Here is a 19005-nt window from a genome sequence, read left to right on the forward strand (position 1 = left end):
GATCACTCAACTTCGTGGGAAACCGAAGAGCCCGAAAAAGACCTTCAGCAGACCATGGATCCGGTGGAGCACCTGCCTGAGATGGACCACGCCTGCGCAGGTATGTCAACTTTTACATTTAATTTAGCTTTTTACTGTATAATTCATCTCCTTTAAGTCTTAAAACCCGTTATTTGTACAGAAATGTACTTTTGGGGTCGAAATGGAAAGTTTACACCATGTTCTTAGTCTGCTGGGAAACTAGATTTGGTGAAAACAGACACTGAACGTTTTTTCCATGTAAAATGATTATTTAACGAAAAATATGTGTGAAATATTTTGGGACAGGTTTGGGATGTGGTAACAGTTAGTGCAGTGGTTAAAAAACACTTTTATATTGGTTTGGGGCATCAAATCATCCGAATTTGTCATCGAAATAATCGACCAAAGATGGCGCCCGCTCTAAAGTTTAAAAAATGCTGTATAGAATGTTGAGTTGCGCAGCCTAAGGCTGTATGGCAAAGTGGCTCTTACATGGATCAAACATTGGCAGCCTTGTTGTTTTTATGAAACTCAGCCTAAATGTTTCCTAAAATCCAAAAAAATCACAATTGTGGTCAAAGGCATGTTTGTGATTTATAGTTTGACATGATTTGTGATGTTTGTATGTGTTTAATATGTCTAAAATCCTTGTTTACATTAGTAAAGTAGTCTTTTAGGTAAAATACTTTACCAGTGTGTAATGTAAAAAAATAAAGTAATTATCTGCTATTATCCTGCTATGAGCCTGCATTATCTTAACTGCTCTGCACCCGAAATTATAACCACTCCAGTTATTTTTACCTGTTCTTACTTGTTGGAATACCTTTAAAGGGCCAGTGCAGCAATTAATATGCAATTTTCAACATGCCGAAAAGTGATTACATCGTTTTGTAATTCACAATAAAGATAAGGTGATTCACACTGGGAATAGATTTTGTAATTTTAGCATACATAAGCATACATTTACTCTGTTTATTGTAAACCATTGAGAGTTTTGTCCAAATAGACACTGAAGTTATTACAATTGTGTGGTGCATAATAGAGCTTGTACTCAACAGTTGGTTAACTGACCCACTGACACATTGTTTCTGAAGCTTTATGTTAAGCTATATTATCTGTTCAAACTAAGAGGCGGAATTGCACAATGATGTTACTATTAAAAAAAGCATAGCTCCTTGTGTATTGTTGGCTGGATAACAACTGTAGTGCAGTCGTGATGATACTACATGAGAGTGCTGTTATTTTTTTTCATTTAAAATGTTCAACTATTGCTCATTTAATTTGAAATATTTGACCTGAAATTCTCATCAGTTGACTTTTTTCCTCCCTTAGGTGGTGCTGTCGACGTCGTTGAGCGCCCTGCGGTGGATCCACTCCTTGAGGTCGGCAGGATCTTGGCCTCCCTCTCATTCTACATCTCTGATGATGAGGAAGAGGTAAGTGAGGACGAGACTGACGTCGTGGATGATGGTGAGGTTGAGGTAGGTGATGGTGAGCTCAATCCCCTGCTCTCTTTGGACGGTGAGGAGGAGTCTGAAGAAGATGACCACGACCTTGCAGAGGAAGAGGATGAAGACGTTGAAGAGGACCGTGAGGATGATGACATCACACCTTGCTCCCCTCTCGTCCAGTGGCCCCTGCCCATAGACTTTTGGCATCGATGGCGCGCTGCAGGCCTCCCTTGGCTGAAGCCTTCTGAGCTGAGACTGGAACGTCGCGAAGATGGTCCGCCCCCGGTCTCTGCAAGGTCAGAAGAAGATGCTCCCTCAACCTCCGGCCTCGGCTCCTCCTCCAAGAGAAGCAGGAAAGAGAGCAACTCACTTCAGGTAAGTGTGAAGAGGCGGAGGACTTCTGAGGACAGCGACGAAGACACAAGACCCTCGACCTCAGGTCTCGCCTCCTCTACAAAGAGAAGCAGGGAAGAGAGTGATGCAGCGCAGGTAGGTGTGAAGAGGCAGAGGACAGCACGTAAGAGCCAAGATCCTGGACTTCAGGCCTCCGCTCCTCCTACAACCTAAGACGCTTGTTCTTTCCTCACTGGTACCCAGGGTTGTCTGATGACAGCTACTCCGATGAAGACTGACAGTGGTAGATGGAAAATCCTTTGTGTCTGGCAGGACTGATAAAGCCCCGGCAGCCTTTGTGTCTGGCGAGGCCAACACAGCCTTTGGTAGCGTCTTGCACCAGGGATTAAATGGATATGGAGACTTAAAGTTTGTTGGATTTCAAAATTATCAACAACACAAAACCACCTCCAAACAACTTCAGGCCTCAGCTCCCTTACAAACAGGAGATACTTGCCAAGTCCTTCTGGGTACCCAGTGTACCTCAGATGAAGACTAACAGCACTAAATGGAAAAACCTTTACGTCTGGCAGGACTGATAAAGCCCCAGGCAGCCTTTGTGTCTGGCGAGACCAACACAGCCCTTTCTTGCAACAAGGCTTTTTTTTTTTACATAAATTTTCCTCTTTCCATCATTTCATCACACGTTTACTGTATTTCACAATTTTTAACAACACAAAGAGCCTCTGAAAGTTCCACCTCAGCTCCTCTGCATTTATAACTTAATGTTAACCCTTTGAAACCTGAGCAAATTAGCTTTATTTCTTGATTTCATTCAAAAATGTGGGAAGAAGGTTAATAGCAACTGAAGAAGAAATGGCCAAATTTTTTAAAAGAAAAATAGAAAAAAAGCAAATACAATAAAATTATTTTAATATTAGATAGGAAAAAAAAACAACCTAACCCATCCACCAATTTTCCACATTATGTGAAACGTTTCTTGCCGAGTTGCTCATTTCCTAATTAATCATTAATCATCAAACCTAATTCACTCAGGGCTCAGAAAAGGAGGAAGGTGTCTGAATGCAGCAAAAAAAAAGTGATTTTTTTTTTAAAAGGATTCACAGATTTCCAAGTTTCCAACAACAAACAAACCACCTCATGGAAGACAGTTATAGTTTTTAGGCTGTAATTTATTTTTCTTTGTAAAGTATAGGTGGCCATACTGGACAAAGGTAAGTCAGTACTTAATACCAGCATTAATACGAGTCTCCTGAAATTCTTTATCTCACTGATATTGTCGATATCTCACCCTGTTGCACTGCCACTTTTTTCAGTTACATGAAGGCAGCTGAAACAAACAGAGGGAAGATTATGCTCACTAATGTAAAGAAAAGTTTCCAGGTCTCTTTTATGTAGGTATTGATAGGTATAGCAGACCCCCCACCCAAGAAGCGACAACGTGGAAGGCCGAGACAAAGCATCCAGGATTTCTTCGATGACAGAGATGTTTACGCCGGACCAGATGAGAAGGATGGACGACCACAGGACGAGATGGAGAGCGTTGAGCGCCTCTTTTTCAGTGGGCTCAGTAAGTAATCCCCTCACAAGGACTACAAAAATACCAGTAGGGACATAAAGTGGAGCAAAGATAAAGTTAACTTTACATATGTAAATTATATTTATTATAGGAGCCATCTTGACTATTATTCCATTGTTTATGATATTATTTCATCATTGGCTGATGTGTAGTTGAGTTCAAAAGTATTCATTACCTGTGTTTCTGTTACATAGGACACTACTCTGCTGAGTTTTTGGCACTCGCAGCTGAGAGTGGACATCAACCATCCCAGGAAGTCCCAGCACCACAGCAGACCACTGAACCACTCTCAGCACCTGAGAGTCCACCACCTCCTACGACCCCACCCCCTCTCCCACCAGACGACCAGACGATGAGGAGCGCCTCGTCCAGACCAGCTCAGAGGACGCTGTTGTTACAGTCTGCATCTCTGAGCAGGTGGATTCAGGATGCTCTTAACACACACGTCAGACGCACACAAGAAGCTGTCAGTACCTTTATTTTTTTTTTATCTGTGCTCAGATGTAAGCAAAGACAGGGACAGTTCAAGCTGAATGAGAAATAATAATCCTTAAAGTTCAAAAGATTTTACAGTCTGTGTTTACATCATACAGTATATTTCTTTATATTAAAAACATCAGAATATTTCAAATATAATTCAGAAATCTGACAACGTATCACATCTTAAGTTGTGATTTTAGTGATTTTCACTGGACTCAAGGACAAAAATCTTTTTAAATGCGTATGTTATGGTTTGATGTTTTTTTGTATTCTTTGGACATGGAATCACAGGGAAGGAGCACAGGTGACTCATAAGGAGTAAAAATACAAAACAAAGCAGGGAACCCAAAAACTAAGTCCAAAGAAAACAAAAAACATCAAACCATAACAGTGTAGTTTGAAATTATTAGGAAAACTTACAGTAGGTTTTCACATTGAACACTCATAACATTCCACATTGATATAAATATATTATTGGAAATGCTTTAGACTATCTCCCTGAATGTACAGCGTTATTCTTCGTCATTTTAATTAATAATAAATCGTAGCAAATTTGGATTTTTTCTGTACTGACTATTTACCAATACAGTACATAGTGATAAAGGTACAAGGGAACAAGAGGTAACATTTCGGAATAAGGGGGTAACAATGTGGAAACTTAAAATAAATGAATACTGTGGGTATTTTTTAACTACTGAACACCTTTTATTATTACTATATTGTTATTACTTGTTACAGGATGATCGTTACTGAGCAACGAGCTGCTGGTTTAAATGTGTAGTACAGAAAGTTAGAGATTATAGATATTATATCCCGTCACAGTGGAACAGCCATCAACAGTAAAGGACACAAGTAATATAGTCAATGGAAAACATAGTCTTTAAAAATAAATGTAACTATGAGGTGTTTTAAATAAAACTAATGTTTAAATTTAAAATTTTAGTTTACATAAACATGTGCAAGATATGATATTAGAACTAAGATATTGAGGTTCTGTTCACTGCTCCATTTGAACTTTTATTCCTACACATCTTATCGTTAACAGGCCACATGATTTTTGCCTCAGTTGTACTAATACTACCACATTGTATCTCTTTTCACCAAACAAGTGATGAATACCTCACTGCTCTGCTGCAGACCTCAATCTACTGGCTCCTGATCCATCAAAATCATGATCTGTTGCTGTCTGACAAAATCCAGCAGGTGGCGGCAATGCAACACATGTATGCCAACTAAATAAAGCAAAAAAAGTTTTCAAATAAATGTGGCGGAGCAAAAATTACAATACTTCTCACTGAAATTTATTGGATTTTCTAATTTATAAAGGCATGCCAAGAGAAGACTCAGGTACATCAAATTTGCATTTGTACCTGAGTACATAAGAAAATGTGCTTAGATTCCCTGACTGACTACACTTTTGTAGACTGTTTAGACTGCCAGTGAAATAACCAAATGTTGTGTTGAGGTGAATTGTAAGCATTACTCTACTCATCAGGTTTTTCAAAAATATTATTTATAAAATTGTCCTTTTAATTGATATAACAGGTGGGTGGGTAAAGCACCTGCACTGGCTTCAGCCTAACAGCACTTTGCTTTTGTTAAAACACATCAACAAAAACATTGAAATTTACTGCTGTGAAAATGTTTGAATTCATTATTAAATGGCCCCTGTGGATTTGTGAAACCACCCTTATAATAAAGCAACAAAAAACAACACTCTACTTTTGCAAATTAAAAATTTATTTACATGTTTTTTTATTACTCTTCTATACAATTAAAAATACATCCCAATCATTGATTTACATTTGTAATTACAGAGTATGATTTCTTTCACTGTAGTACTTTTGACAACAAATGATTGTAAAACAAATTGTTACATGAAAGAAAATCCAGTGCTACATGTTGAGGCTCCTATATGTGCTTTTGACAGCAGAATTAACTTTTTGTGACATGATAATCTGTTAAAAAAAACTCAAGCAGGACCTTTATAAACTGGGTTGAGGCTCAAATAGATCACTGAGCTGACAGCAGCAGAGTCTTATCTGCTGTACTTGTAATTTACCATCAAGAGAAATCTAATGGGGATATATTAATGACAATCTATGACATCTTGTAACATTGGCTGACTTTCTGCTGGTCAAGATGTAGCGTACATTTATGTACCTGAGAGCTGATTTGAAAGTGAAAATGATCAAAGATTAACAACTTGATGAGGCACTTTACAAGATTAAACAGGACTCTCATTTCGGAATAGATTCAAGAAGTCACCATAACTGTGAGAACTATTATAATTACATATACAGTACACATGATAATCCTTGTAGTAAACCTTTTTTGACAACAGTAAAAACAGTCATCAAATATTGTGAATCTGCATCTTTACAATCCAGTAAAAAACAGGTCACTGTGAACAAACGTACTTATGAGTTCCTTAAGGTAAAAAAAAGGCACTAAAAGTACTGTGGTTGTATGAGAATGGAAGTGCAAAAACTGAATATTAAATTCTCACATGTATATATAGAAATGCCGCAATAACTGCCACATTTCTTACCAACTCCTCCCAAACCAAGACTGTGGTTCCAAACTTGAAGAAAAAATGAAAATGAATATTTGAGAACCTCTAAGGAGATTTGATCCACCCATCACTTCACCAATCTTCACTTCACACATCACCAAATATGAGATTAGAGGATTGGCAATAGAATACTGAATCCTCTTGGCACATTTTGGTGAAAGTGACCAAAACCGGACTGAATTAAAAACAGCAGCTTAATGGACGGATGTTTGTAGTGTCCAGAGGAAACGAGGAAAGATTGCAGCCTTTATATACGCAGAAGTGCTGAGTGTTGTTTCTCTGTGGAGAGCTCATACTGCTGCTGTTTGATGATGTCCAGGCAGTCCCTGAGAACCTGCACACGTACAAAGATTCTTGTAAGACGACGTCATAATTGGAGAAAGGGAAAGTTGACACTGTGTTGGCGATTTTATTTTACCTTCCTGGTGTCCTGAGGCAGAATGACTCCATCGTCCCAGAGACGACCAGAGGAGAAGAAAGCTGAACTCTCCTCTTCCAACTTCTTATTTAACTTGTCCTCCTGTGTCTTCCTCTCGTCCTCCTCCTGCTCACTGTCATGGGGAAGCAGAGAGCCGGCGTGACCTGGAGCTGTTGTGGACACTCTGGCGTTGGGCCACAGGAAGAGGAAATTAGGGTCAAATGCCCGCCCACACTAGAGACAAACAGGAAACAGGGTTTTGATTAGTTTAAATTATTGTGGGATTACCCCCATACTCCACATCTTACATAATTATAATGTATGACGATACTGCAGAGTAACATGTATATGAAGGCTTTCTATAGCCCTTAGCTGTTTGTTGTTGCAACCAATTTAACAAACAAAATATTTCTGTGACATAATTTAAAAAAAAACTAACTTTGAACTTAATGTGCATATTCTGATCTTTTTTCCCCAGTTGATTACTTATTTAGAGAATCAGGAGTAGTACAGAGTGGTACTAAAGTAACATTATGAAACTAAAAAACCTAAACTAAACTTAAAACATATTAAAAATCTGCATTTTTTGTCTAAAAAACTAAAATATTTTACATTTGCTGCCATTCAAAGGAAAACATTTAAAGTTTTTTTAGTCACCTAGTGTCTGCCTTTAAGATAATGCCACCTTTAAAGATGTTTGGTTTTTGTTTTATCAGATAACTTGTATGGAGACTCTCACCATGGTGTAGCTGTCAGCACCGTGGCAACCACCAATCACCACAGTGATTTTGGGGACTGAGGCACACGCTACTGCTGACATCATTGATCCCTGAGCCTTCAGGCGGTTACTGTTCACTTCTGCCTAGAAAAGAGACACAAACAAAAAAATACAGACAAGAAAATAATATTTTTGCTTCCTTTCAAGGCTTTATTTACATCATTCAAAACTGTCTTTTAATGAGAGGATTACTTCAGCTGTTGTCTCTTTGATGTTCCAAAATATCTGCACAAAATAGTACTAACTTAATGAAATATAAATCCAAGAAAAGACACTTTGTGGTTAAGTTTTTCAGTTGTACTGTATTTTTGAGTGTAAAAATGCCTCTGTGTGTGTGTTTTATTTATTTAGTTTTTTTTATCACAGGTAGTGTATACCTGTGTTGTGGAGAGTGTCACAGCTGCTGTGGGTGCTGTGTTCTGGAGGAATAGGAGGGGGATGTGTCTCTGGTCACACAGCTGGACAAAGTGGCTTCCTTTCAGCGCGGCCTGATACGACAGCTCTCCGTTGTTGGCTACTATTCCCACCAGGTGCCTAACAGGGTACATATACACACATATGAAAACAAAAACTCACACATACTCAAAAACAAATAAGAAAATGATGACAGCCTGAGCTATGCTGCTGCTGCTGAAGCTTAGTCTTAGTTAGACTGCTTACTCATATCTGATGAGTTCAGTTAAGCACACGAGTTTGTTCCAAAATCTTATGTGAGTTTGGTATTGTTACGGCACAGTGTTGTTTTGGTCTTCTGTCTTCTGGTGACTGATCTGATTAAGTGATAATCTCTTAAGGGTGAGGGTTCAATGAGTTTATGATTAGAAGAGGTAAAACCTCACACTCATTTTCAGAATAAGACCCTCGAGATTCTACTGGCCAGATCTGACAACGATGTGCAAATTCAGTGTGACAATCTGCTTGCAATATGTGCCGCCATAATAACCAAACATTTGAAGGATTATGTTGACATATTACAATATAACAATTCTTATCCTAAAATCACTAAAAACTTTAAGTTGCTGTTTGTTGGCTGAAAAGCATATGTTGTCCCTGCCCTCACTATCTAAATCTAAATCTGTGTGTGTATGTTTGCATCTTTTACCCATGTATCTTTGCAAAGCCAGTGACCAGCGTGGTTCCATAGCGAGCTTTAAACTCCTGGAAGCGGCTCCCGTCCGTCAGCCGACTGACTACCTGGACAGACAGAGACAACCCACGACAAGATGTTAATACTGGATTCAGTGAGACAGCAACACAGGAGCCATAAGGTGAAACCAACTTTTCCACAAACCAATCAAACATATCATTTTCCATTTGATTTTGTTTTTGTTTTTGGTGCCAATCATTGTGGCTGCACTTCCCACAGATTACTTCAATATAGGTCATTCTGCCGTGCTGGTTTTAAGGTGTGTAACTATGACGTTTATCTGTAGATTGCACTCTTTTCTTTGACTATGTAGCCAAGAGGACTGTCTTTACTCCTCATGCATACTACTCAGTCTACAAAGCTCTGTGTGTGTGTGTGTGTGTGTGTGTGTGTGTGTGTGTTTACTGTACCATCTTAACATCCAGGCTGTGGCTGTAACTTTTGGGAGCAAGCCCCCGAAGTTCCTCTGAACTGTACAGTGGCTCCTCCTCTGCTTTCCTCTTCCTCATCTTCTCCTCCTCCTCCTCCTCTTCCTCAGGCAGTTGGAAGTTGAGGGTGGATATGATGTTTCTGGTGTAATTGTATGCCTCCTTTTCTTCCCAAGCAAAGTGATCCACGCAGCCACTCACCCTGAAACCACGCAATGAATTGACTTGATGTTGTGAACTTACTAACTTCTTTTTCTTTAAAACTGTATGTTTTGGGTTGGTTTGATTTATGGACCTACTCAGCGTGAAGCCTGGCTCCTCCCAGGTCTTCTGGTGTGACCTCCTCTCCCGTGGCCGCTTTGACAAGTGGTGGTCCACCCAGGAATATAGTCCCTATTTTGTGCACCATCACTGCCTCTTCTGCCATGGTGGGGATGTAAGCTCCACCTGCCGTGCACGACCCGCACACCACCGACACCTTTAGGAATTATCAATTGTTTTTATGTGGAAATAGCCATTTAAAATAATGCGACTTTTAAAATCAAAAGAGCTTTGATCAAATTCAAATCATATTCATATCAATTCATATCAAATTCCAATGTGTAATTTTCACATTTCAGTTAACACTTCAGCTCTTAAAGAATTCTTCACACTGTTGGTCATTTTCACTGTCCTTACAACAAAATTTGGTCCTAATTTTAAGGTCTAAGGTTGGAAACATCATTACCATAAACTGTACATAAAGATAAAGATGGACAACTTGACAGCTCACCCGAAGTGTAACTCGGTCTCAATCGCCCCCTGGTGTCTGGCTGCAGTACAGGTCATAAATCCCTGTATATATATAATATATCAGTGACTTTAACTGCTTCTTGTTTTGCATGGTCCCTGTAATAGTTGCCTGTCAGATGTGACATCTATTTCATATTTTTTTAACCATATATTAATTAATTGAGTTTTAATGTTTTTATCAGTTTTTGAGCGTGTCCTACCTAATAATAATAATCATAAAATTTTATTTATACAGCGCCTTTAAAAACAGAGTTTAGCAAAGTGCTTTGACAAACAAAGCAAGCAGAAATGGAATACATAGACACAACGAAAGCCAAGCAGTCCTGTTTCACACAAGCAAAGGAAACTAGGGTAGAGTTAGAATAAAATTACAGGAGGACAAATAGTGCAAGATACAGCACACAAAATGTCAATATATAATAATACAAGTACAAGTACTTTATATTTGTTTACCTGTGGGATCTTCATGGCAGACATGATGGCTTCGTTATAGAATGTCCGTCCTCCCTGGTTCTTATCAGGAAAGATCTCTGACTGAGAATTAGAGATTTACATTAAAGTCAGTATAATTCAGCTGACATTTAGATCTCCTCTTTATTCTCGATCTCGCTTTTTTGATGCTAAACTCTTATTAAGGGGAAAGTCTGTGAGTGTATGTTTACCTGCAGAGGTAAAAAAGCTCCTCCAGAGTCAACCAGATAAACACAAGGCAGGCGATTCTGAATTGCCACTTCCTGTGCCCGTAGCTGCTTCTTCACTGTGATTGGATATGCTGTGCCACCTTTCACTGTGGCATCGTTGGCAATAAACACACACCACAGGCCATTGATCCTGCCAATGCCTGGATGGATATGCAGACAAACACATACAGTATAGGTCAGTGGCATGCATGTGGATCACATGTGCATCATCAGAGGATGGGAAATAAATTGCTAACTGTCTGAAATTAATAAGTCAGAGGACCAAACTGAGTAAATCTGTAAATTTGTGGTTTCTGACCGGTCAGGCAGGCAGCTGAAGGGATGTCCCCGTACGGCAGACCCAGACCAGCGAATGGTGACAGCTCCAGGAAGTCCTCATCATCCAACAGGAGGCGCAGCCGGTCCCTGACCAGCAACTTCTTGTTTCTCTGAGTGTGTCTGGCGATGGCGTTTTCCCCTCCACCTTTTCTCACCTTTTCACTCAACTCTATGTACCTTAAAGAGAGAAATGGCTAATCAATAACAGGCATTTAGAGAGACAATTTGCAGTGGGGAAAATCGGCCCCGAACTTAACAGAGCTGAACACGACAAACTGGCCCAAGCAGAATCCTACTTCTTATGGCAGGCATTGCTGTTGCGAAGGTTAGCTTCATACACATGTCGGTGGACTGGCTGGAGGGCCTGCTCCAACACTGGAAAGGCACTGTGCAGAGCTCGCCTCTTCCTGGATGCAGAGCTCATACAGCGGACTGAACAATGCTGCTCGGCCAACCTGCAAAATAAGATTCAGAAATAAAAAGGGTTTTGTTTTTTGTTTTTTTGACGGAGGGGGGATAAAGTGCACAGATAAAAAGCATGTTTATGGCCTGTTTACAACATGACAAAATGATTAAAAAAGAGAAATATTGCATGTTTTATAATAGAAAAATGTAACGATATAAGCAGCGATACTGTTCAGAGAAATTGCAATTTTATATTTTTTCTAAATTGTTCAAAATGTTGTATTTGTATTTCATATTGTATTTCTATCCTTCACACAAAACCAGTGCATACACGGCTCTGCAAGTATCATTTGACCACAGGAGTCCTGATGATGTCACCTGTGATGTCTCTCCTCTGTTAGGTTTCTCGACGTCCATGATGGTGTCTGGGTGCGAGGAGGCACAAAGGTAGGACACACTCTTCCTCCACTACACACACTCCTTTCAGGGACAGAGAAAGAGCAGCAAACACAAACATGTGGGGCTTTAGTTGTTTAACAGGTACAGTAGCTCCAGGGCAGGATTAACAAACTGTCTACTGTTAAACTACAGAGATAGCACGGCGGTAAGCACCGTCACCTCGCAGTTATAAGATCCTGGGCTAGAGCTGTGTATCATTCTGCTAATGATTTTCTCAAAAGTGTGGAAATGATGGACAGATAGAATATTAATTTCATTCAGTTCATTCTGTTGCAATCTTGGGTTTGGTCAAAACTCTTGAGTTTTTAATATCTTAATTGTTAATTGTTAATTATTATTATTTTTTTTTTTAATATAAATTTTAATATTTTTTATTTGGTTTTTTTTGGGAGGAGGGGGGGCAGTGTTCTATATTGGAGCAGTTACAGATTTACTTTACGCTGTGATATTTTATCAGATCAGTAACCAAACAAACAGCGACTCTTTGAACACTCTTTATTCATAATGCTTTTAGTTTTTGATTTGTAATTTGTTGATGTTGTTTTACTGCTGTCAATTACTGCTAACCAGAGTAGGCAAGGCACATTTACTCAAATACTGTAATTAAGCACGAATATGAGGCAGCTGGGCTTCACTTGAGTATCTTCATTTCATGACATTTCTAATTTATTACAATTTCAGAGGGACATATTGTACTTTTTTCTTGCTCTACTGCATGTATTTCATTGCTAAGGTCACTAGTTACTTGACAAATTAAGATTTTATACACCAAACCTAAAATCAGCTTCTAAAATATGATGCAGTGTTATGAATGGAACTAATTTATAAAATACTTAAAATAAGCTTCACTATGACCAACTACTGCAGTAGAAACCTACTTACACGTGAATGCATTGTACTAATGATGTAATACCATAAAATAAAACGGTATAATACTCTCAGGGGCACTGAGTACCTCACTTTTCATACAAAAAGTTAAATGGTTAGCATACGTACTTCATTTTACAGTGTGTATTTCTACTTAACTACATCTTCATATTAACAGAACATACTACTACTACTACTACTACTTTGTGTACTTTCTACAAAACAGTTGAATCCAGTTGGACTGGAAAATATTCATTTCCATAAATTAACATACAAATTGTGAGCTAAAAGTTAACTATAAGGGGTCAATGACGACTCTATTCTGACACATTTCGGTTATATTTGGTCAATTTAAACTTATGAGTCTGAACATGTCCATAGCGTGCAGTGAAATAGTTTTGTAGTAACATATAGACAACGTCTGACGCCGTTTGAATCGTTAGTTTACTATTTACAAAAAATCTATGCCAAAGGTCGTGCAGACATCTAAGTGCACCTTGAATGATGAATACATTGTGGATTTATGGGTGGAAAAGATATGACGTCTCTTACCTTGTCATGCAGCGGAACATGTCTGTCTTTATGTGCTGTAACAAAGCTAATTACACAAGTTAAGTGGCTAAAAATGACCCTAAAACAGAGCTACTCCATCGCCATATAGCTAACGTTGTTCTCCTACAGCTCTTCTTCGCCTCTCCTCTTCCTCGTTGTTCAGCATGTTCGGCAGTTTGCTGCCTGTAATACACTGCAGCGTCACACATGGGAATGGAAGGTGTAGTGCAGATCAGGTTAAAACTCAGGCATATTCCCAAGGAGGCTTTCACATACAAGGATTGATGAGTTTTCCCTTGATAAATTAAAGTACTGCGCGTACAGAAATGAGGAATACAGAACTAAAACTCACCAATATATTTGCAATAATGTCACATGACAGATTTCTATTGCAGTCCTTAAATCTAGGCTTGGAGGCAGGCAGGAAGAGGGAATGACATAAAGACTGTATGGGTTACTAAAGTCCCATTTTTAAACTAATATATATCAGATAAAATATAAATGCATTACATTTTTAAAAATGATTTAAAACAATCAAACAAACGAAAGCAGTCTAAAACTTAGATCTGATGTTTCACTATACTTAATCAGTATCCATTTTTCAGGTGTTTACTGGACAGTATGGACAATATCAACCTGTTGTATTACAGCTGTAGTGACACATCTTGGCCGCTCGATGGAGCTGTTTACTCACCAGTTCGTGAGTTGGGTTTCTGTCCAAAGTTAGTTTATTTTCACAGTTAAGAATTTAAAACATTTCGAAATAAAAACATAAACTACCCCAGAATTCAGTGAAATAATGGCAGGGCATTTTTTATGATAGTAATAGGCTACTACCCAAAGAGACTCTTCATTAACATTAACTGATGATCACTACCTGAAATTAAACTGATTTTCCTAAAAATGCTTCATATAAATAGTGATGTTTTTTTCACTAAATTTAAAAATAAACCTTTAAAGGAATATGATTGCGTCACAAGAGGAGTTTGGATGCTTTCTGTTCCTGCCACTGACCTTCACTGAGAGTAGACTTAAATTTTGTCCCCCTGATTGTCTAGCAAATTAAATATTTAGGTGATTAAAAAAAAGGATTGATGCTAACTGTAATACAGAGTGAACAACGTGAGATACGCCTTATTAATAATTTGACATAAATATTTTAGTGGGCTAAGAGACCATTGGCAAAAACATTAATTTGAGGATATTTATTTATCTTTATTTCTTTAGCCTTCTGAGTAAATGTATAGGCCTATTAATTAATTTCAACTCTTTTCTTGTATCACATTTATTTATTTTTTAGAACTGGATATTACTTACTTTTTTATGTTTAGTGAAAATGTTTAATCAATACTTTGATCTTCATGATTTTTACACTATAGACTAAGATAAACTTTAAATTGCTTGGAAATTGGGCCATCAGAAAATACAATGACAAAATAATAATTCACTTATAAATCATATTGATTAGTCTTAAAGAATATTGAGATGATCAAATAATAAAATAATGAATATAAATCTTGGCTTTTCTGATACACTTCTCTTTCCTTTGCATTTATTTTAGTAGCTACCAAATATATCATTATTGCAATTGCCCTACAATATGTAATAATTGTCTGAATAGAATTAAATTCAATGTTGTTTTAGGGATGATAAGAATTAATTGATGATCGCTCTTCAAAAATTATGATCGGATATGTGAATTTGATTGATTAATTGATAGGCTATGCAATGCCATCAAAGTATATGCAACATGTTGCAGTGAGCTTTGGTTAAGGAAAAAACACATTTGCTAATGTTTGAAATAAGCAGGCTTTTTTTTCCTGAGTAATGATTCATCAATCATTCATTTTTGCAACCCTAGTTTGTTTTTATCTTTTTAATTTAATATATTCATCCTCTTATATATTTTTTTCAAGTATTATGTTGTTACGTTATGTATTATATATATATATTTTTTTTTTTTAAATCTACCTATGTTTTTTGTCTAAAAGCATGAAGACGGCCCACAGTTTTTGCAGTATTACATTTATTTAGCCTACTTATTTGCTGGTCTTTCTAAGACCTTAACCCACTTGACTAACCACTAACAATAATTTACATTTTTTAGGGCCACTGTGGTCCAGGGCCCCTGGTTTGGGCGGCCCTGCTGATTCAGGCGGATAGAGCGCAGGAGGAGGAGGAGGAGGAGGAGGAGTGTGTGTTTGTCGGCAGACACTCAGCCAGAAGGACCGGAGTCCCAGCGGCAGTTCAGGAGAGTCTGAGCGGGGAATTCTGCGTCCAATACGGGAGAACTCAAAACGGGCATCCGCGATGAGTTGGGGAACGGAGCTCTGGGTATGTTCAAACTCTCTCACCTGTGTTTCTGACTCACTGTTGGGCTTGTTTGTGTTTTCACCCGGTCAACGCACCGACTGTTGGGAGTGGAAGAAAGGTGCCGTGTTACCTTTCTAGCTTTGTGTGAAAAGGCGAGCGGCTAACGTTGACGCTAGCTGGCCGGCTGCGCTGTTAGCCGGCGAGGCTAAAAGCTAAAGCTAATCCGCGGTGCACCTTAACGGCTGTGACAGCGGCGGAACAATAGGCAGGACCGCAGACCGACACACGGGCACCGCAGCCGGGGCGGGGGTCACGCTGCCTTCTCCGCCCGGTTACTTATCCACTTAAATAATATCCGCGCTGCTGAATTGGTGTTTTTGTTTAACTGGCAAGTTGCGAAGTTGTATGTTGAGGTTTTTTTTTGAGTGTCACACCCTGTTTGAAAGAGGAGCTGGCAGGGATTCCCGGTAGCAGGGTGGAAAATCCGGGTAGAGACCACCGTCCGCTTATGTCCACTTAAAATTAACCTGAACTTCACTGTCCTTTATTGGCATAGCTTGCTTCTTTGTTGCCAGATATCCAGTCTTTTGTCTCAACTTCTGTGTGATTATAAGGGACAATAACGAATCAGTCGATTTTATTCACCTCACAACGCCTTTATAGCTAATACAACTCAACGAATCGCTCAATACAAGTCAGTCATATTTGCTGTTATCACTGAAATTATTTAAACATGAGCAGCTGCTGCTCTTTCTCAAGTACATTAGATATAAGAGTGTGTGAATATCTCATTCTGCACCAGCACCTTGTCCCAAATAGGATATTATGATGTGCTTTCATTGTTTGTTGCAGCATGGAGTTGATTTTTTGAATATTTGTTTGAATAAGAGTCAGAGCTGACATACTGTATTTTTTTGGGGTGTTGGCCATCACAAGCTGTTGTAACCAGAGAGGCAACCGGCAGCATCCCGTGTGTGTGTGTGTGTGTGTGTGTGTGTGTGTGTGAGAGAGAGAGAGAGAGAGAGAGAGGAGGGGGTACTTCACCCTCCCTGAGATGATACTCCTCTGGCTGACCTCAGTGGTTATCATCTGCAGTTTAATATAAGCTAATTTTTTGCTTGCTCAGCCCTCAGATGTAACATGACCGCGCTGCTACAGACAAAGAGATAACTCTTTGCTTGTATTTGATTCATGAGGATTGTGAAGTATTTTTACACACTAACACAAATGTGATTTGTCAGGATTTCAGTGTTTTTTATTGGATCTTCCATTCGTATTATTCATTCAGTTTTTCTTCCTTTTTTTTCTCCCCGTGTGTGTTCTATGGAGTACCGAGATAGGATTTGGTCAGCTGTGTCAGTTTGTGTTCCCAGTTAGACAGATGGAGAGACTGGCTAGTGGACATGGGTTTAAGACTGGAGGAGACGTACTTGTTATTGACTGAATATTTGAGCCTGTTTCTAAAGGTGTGGATTTGGTTTGAACCAATTTCTTTATCAGTAAAATGGAATCAAGTTTATTTCTGTGTTTTGTTTCTAGATGTGCTGCCATTTGATTTGGTTGCATTTAACATGAAATAATGGTCATACTAAGAAAACTACTTCAAATGGTCCTTAATTATTATATTATTAATTCATCTGTGTGTGATTTCTTCTAACTAATCAATCAGTTACATCCATAAAATGTCCATAAACGGTAAAAATGCCTGTTATAAGCTATTAACTTTTTATTGATTTACAAATCAATCAATTTGCAGAAATATATATATATATAAATCAAATCAAATCCTCACACAGTTTTTTGCAAGATTTGGATGAATATTCATCTATATGTCACCATGTCATTTATTTTTAATGCTTATTATCACACAGTATTTCATAACATAGGAATAAAAGAAAATAAACAGTGGTTGGGAAATTCAAGATTCCAAGAAAATTAACATCAGGTTGGTAGAAATACAAATGTCACAGTTAGATTAAAATTTAACAGCAGGATTAAAAAAAAATAAAGTCCAAAATGTGGAAAATCCACTATAAAAATCCCCAATGAAATAAATCCAAGGACTGACTTTTGTAAAATCCAAAGTGTTAAAATATTCTTTTACTCTCTCAGTAAATCAGTTTTGGTTCATCTCTGCATCATCTTTTCGTCCGCGCCCAAGCAAAGCAAAACACGCTATGATCTGCTGAGTGGGGACGCTTGCTGACGGACCGTCATAATCCCCTCAATCCACTGATGAGATTAATGCGTTGGCTGTCTGATGTCAGATTACAAATGATTGGCTGCTTAATGTGAGATTACGGATTACCGTCCGCGCAATGGGATGTAAAACTGTTGATTGGGTGCTGTGCCTTACAGATGACTGATGTCAGACTTTATACATTATGTCTGTCCAGTTTCACAGGCATTCGGTGCTTGGCTGTTTGATCTAGAATGACAGGTCTTCTCAAATCCAGTCAGCCTAAAATTTTAAGGCAGCCTGGTAACTTTTTGTTTCTTTTCAAGTTAAAATAGTTAGTTTTTACAGTGTTCAGATTACGTGTTTTATTGGACAGAGAGTCCAAAACTCAAATATATTTGATAAGCTGTAATATAAGATAAAGAATAGCAACACATCTACATATTTAATAAGCTACAACCAGCTCATTTTTGGCACTTTTGTGTGAGAAATAAATGAAAAGATTGCTCAATCATCAAAATGGCTGTTGGTTGATTTATTGTTATTCACTAATCCAACATTTCTGGAGAGTGACTGTTAAAAAAGTGATTTCTACTGGCAACTCCACAGTATTTCATTTTTTTCCAGTGATTATGACTAATTCATGCAAAAGTATTTTTTGTGTGTCTTTGAATAATTTTGACAGGTCTGTAGAAGGTTATCGGAAAGTCTAAAAAATAAAGTCCTTGGAAAAAAAAACTGAAATATGTTATTTTCTTTCTCAATCTTTGAATCATCATGTCAGCCTTAAGATTTTTCTTGAACCCCCAACCAATAATTAATGGATAAACTGTTTAATCTCTACATTGCATCAATACATTTATTTATTTATTTTATTTTTACAAACAGCATCATATTAATATGATGATTTATAATAGATTTAGCATTCAAGACAGCATCAGTATGCTCAGTGAAGCTCAGTACCCTTGCTTTTGCTCTGCGCTCTGGCTCTAACCCAGGTCTTTGAGACATTACAAAGGGAGCGAGGAACATCCTATTACCACGCTGGCTTCCTGCCCTCCGAGACACACACATAAAATAGGAAGTGTTGGTCTGAATTAAAGCTCTGTGTGCGTTCTGTGTGTGCGCTTACTGCCAGGATGCCGCCATGCTGCGCTCTGGTCTGTCTGGTTGAGGTGAGCCGGAGGC

At 38.3% G+C, this 19005-nt stretch overlaps 3 protein-coding genes and 1 long non-coding RNA gene across 6 annotated transcripts in view; 3 read left to right on the forward strand and 1 right to left on the reverse strand.

Annotated features, from left to right (window-relative positions):
* The first annotated feature begins 54 nt into the window (after positions 1 to 54).
* LOC148189528 (uncharacterized) lies at positions 55 to 2692 on the forward strand. Its single transcript, XM_088077319.1, has 2 exons — positions 55 to 100; positions 1354 to 2692. Exons 1-2 carry the CDS (start codon positions 55 to 57, stop codon positions 2037 to 2039), a joined length of 732 nt encoding a protein of 243 aa, XP_087933445.1. The 3' UTR covers positions 2040 to 2692.
* Positions 2693 to 2921: 229 nt separating this feature from the next.
* On the forward strand, positions 2922 to 5820 carry LOC148189529 (uncharacterized). Its single transcript, XR_015776581.1, has 2 exons — positions 2922 to 3396; positions 3600 to 5820. It is a non-coding gene; the product is annotated as an uncharacterized LOC148189529 (long non-coding RNA).
* Positions 5605 to 13483, reverse strand: LOC121964501 (methylcrotonoyl-CoA carboxylase beta chain, mitochondrial). Its single transcript, XM_042514709.2, has 13 exons — positions 13326 to 13483; positions 11826 to 11927; positions 11339 to 11497; positions 11023 to 11219; positions 10686 to 10864; positions 10477 to 10557; positions 9531 to 9709; positions 9214 to 9433; positions 8759 to 8850; positions 8034 to 8190; positions 7618 to 7740; positions 6879 to 7112; positions 5605 to 6794 (listed from the first exon to the last, which is right to left on the reverse strand). The coding sequence occupies exons 1-13, from the start codon at positions 13343 to 13345 to the stop codon at positions 6708 to 6710; spliced, it is 1830 nt and encodes a 609-aa protein (XP_042370643.2). The 5' UTR covers positions 13346 to 13483; the 3' UTR covers positions 5605 to 6707.
* A 2035-nt stretch (positions 13484 to 15518) lies between these two features.
* fnbp1l (formin binding protein 1-like) overlaps positions 15519 to 19005 on the forward strand; it is a 55038-nt gene continuing 51551 nt past the window's right edge. For all 3 annotated transcript variants that reach the window (XM_088077462.1, XM_088077461.1, XM_042481977.2), the window contains exon 1: positions 15519 to 15659. In XM_088077462.1, the coding sequence (XP_087933588.1) occupies positions 15636 to 15659 (24 nt within the window). In that variant the 5' untranslated portion in view covers positions 15519 to 15635. The remainder of the gene's footprint in view (positions 15660 to 19005) is intronic.

This window comes from Plectropomus leopardus, chromosome 5, assembly GCF_026936395.1.
Source record: "Plectropomus leopardus strain MGB_pleo_1.0 chromosome 5, ASM2693639v1, whole genome shotgun sequence".
NCBI lineage: Eukaryota > Metazoa > Chordata > Actinopteri > Perciformes > Serranidae > Plectropomus > Plectropomus leopardus.

Bases quoted from the DNA above. Each gene is read 5' to 3' on its own strand.
- LOC148189528 (XM_088077319.1), top strand. From the start codon at position 55: ATGGATCCGGTGGAGCACCTGCCTGAGATGGACCACGCCTGCGCAG. The intron at 101-1,353 runs GTATGTCAACTT...TTCCTCCCTTAG, and splicing joins GATGGACCACGCCTGCGCAG to GTGGTGCTGTCGACGTCGTT.
- LOC121964501 (XM_042514709.2), bottom strand. From the start codon at position 13,345: ATGTTCCGCTGCATGACAAG. The intron at 9,710-10,476 runs GTAAACAAATAT...TAATTCCTAAAG, and splicing joins CTGCCATGAAGATCCCACAG to GTGTCGGTGGTGTGCGGGTC. The intron at 8,191-8,758 runs GTAAAAGATGCA...GTACCCTGTTAG, and splicing joins GGCTTTGCAAAGATACATGG to GCACCTGGTGGGAATAGTAG.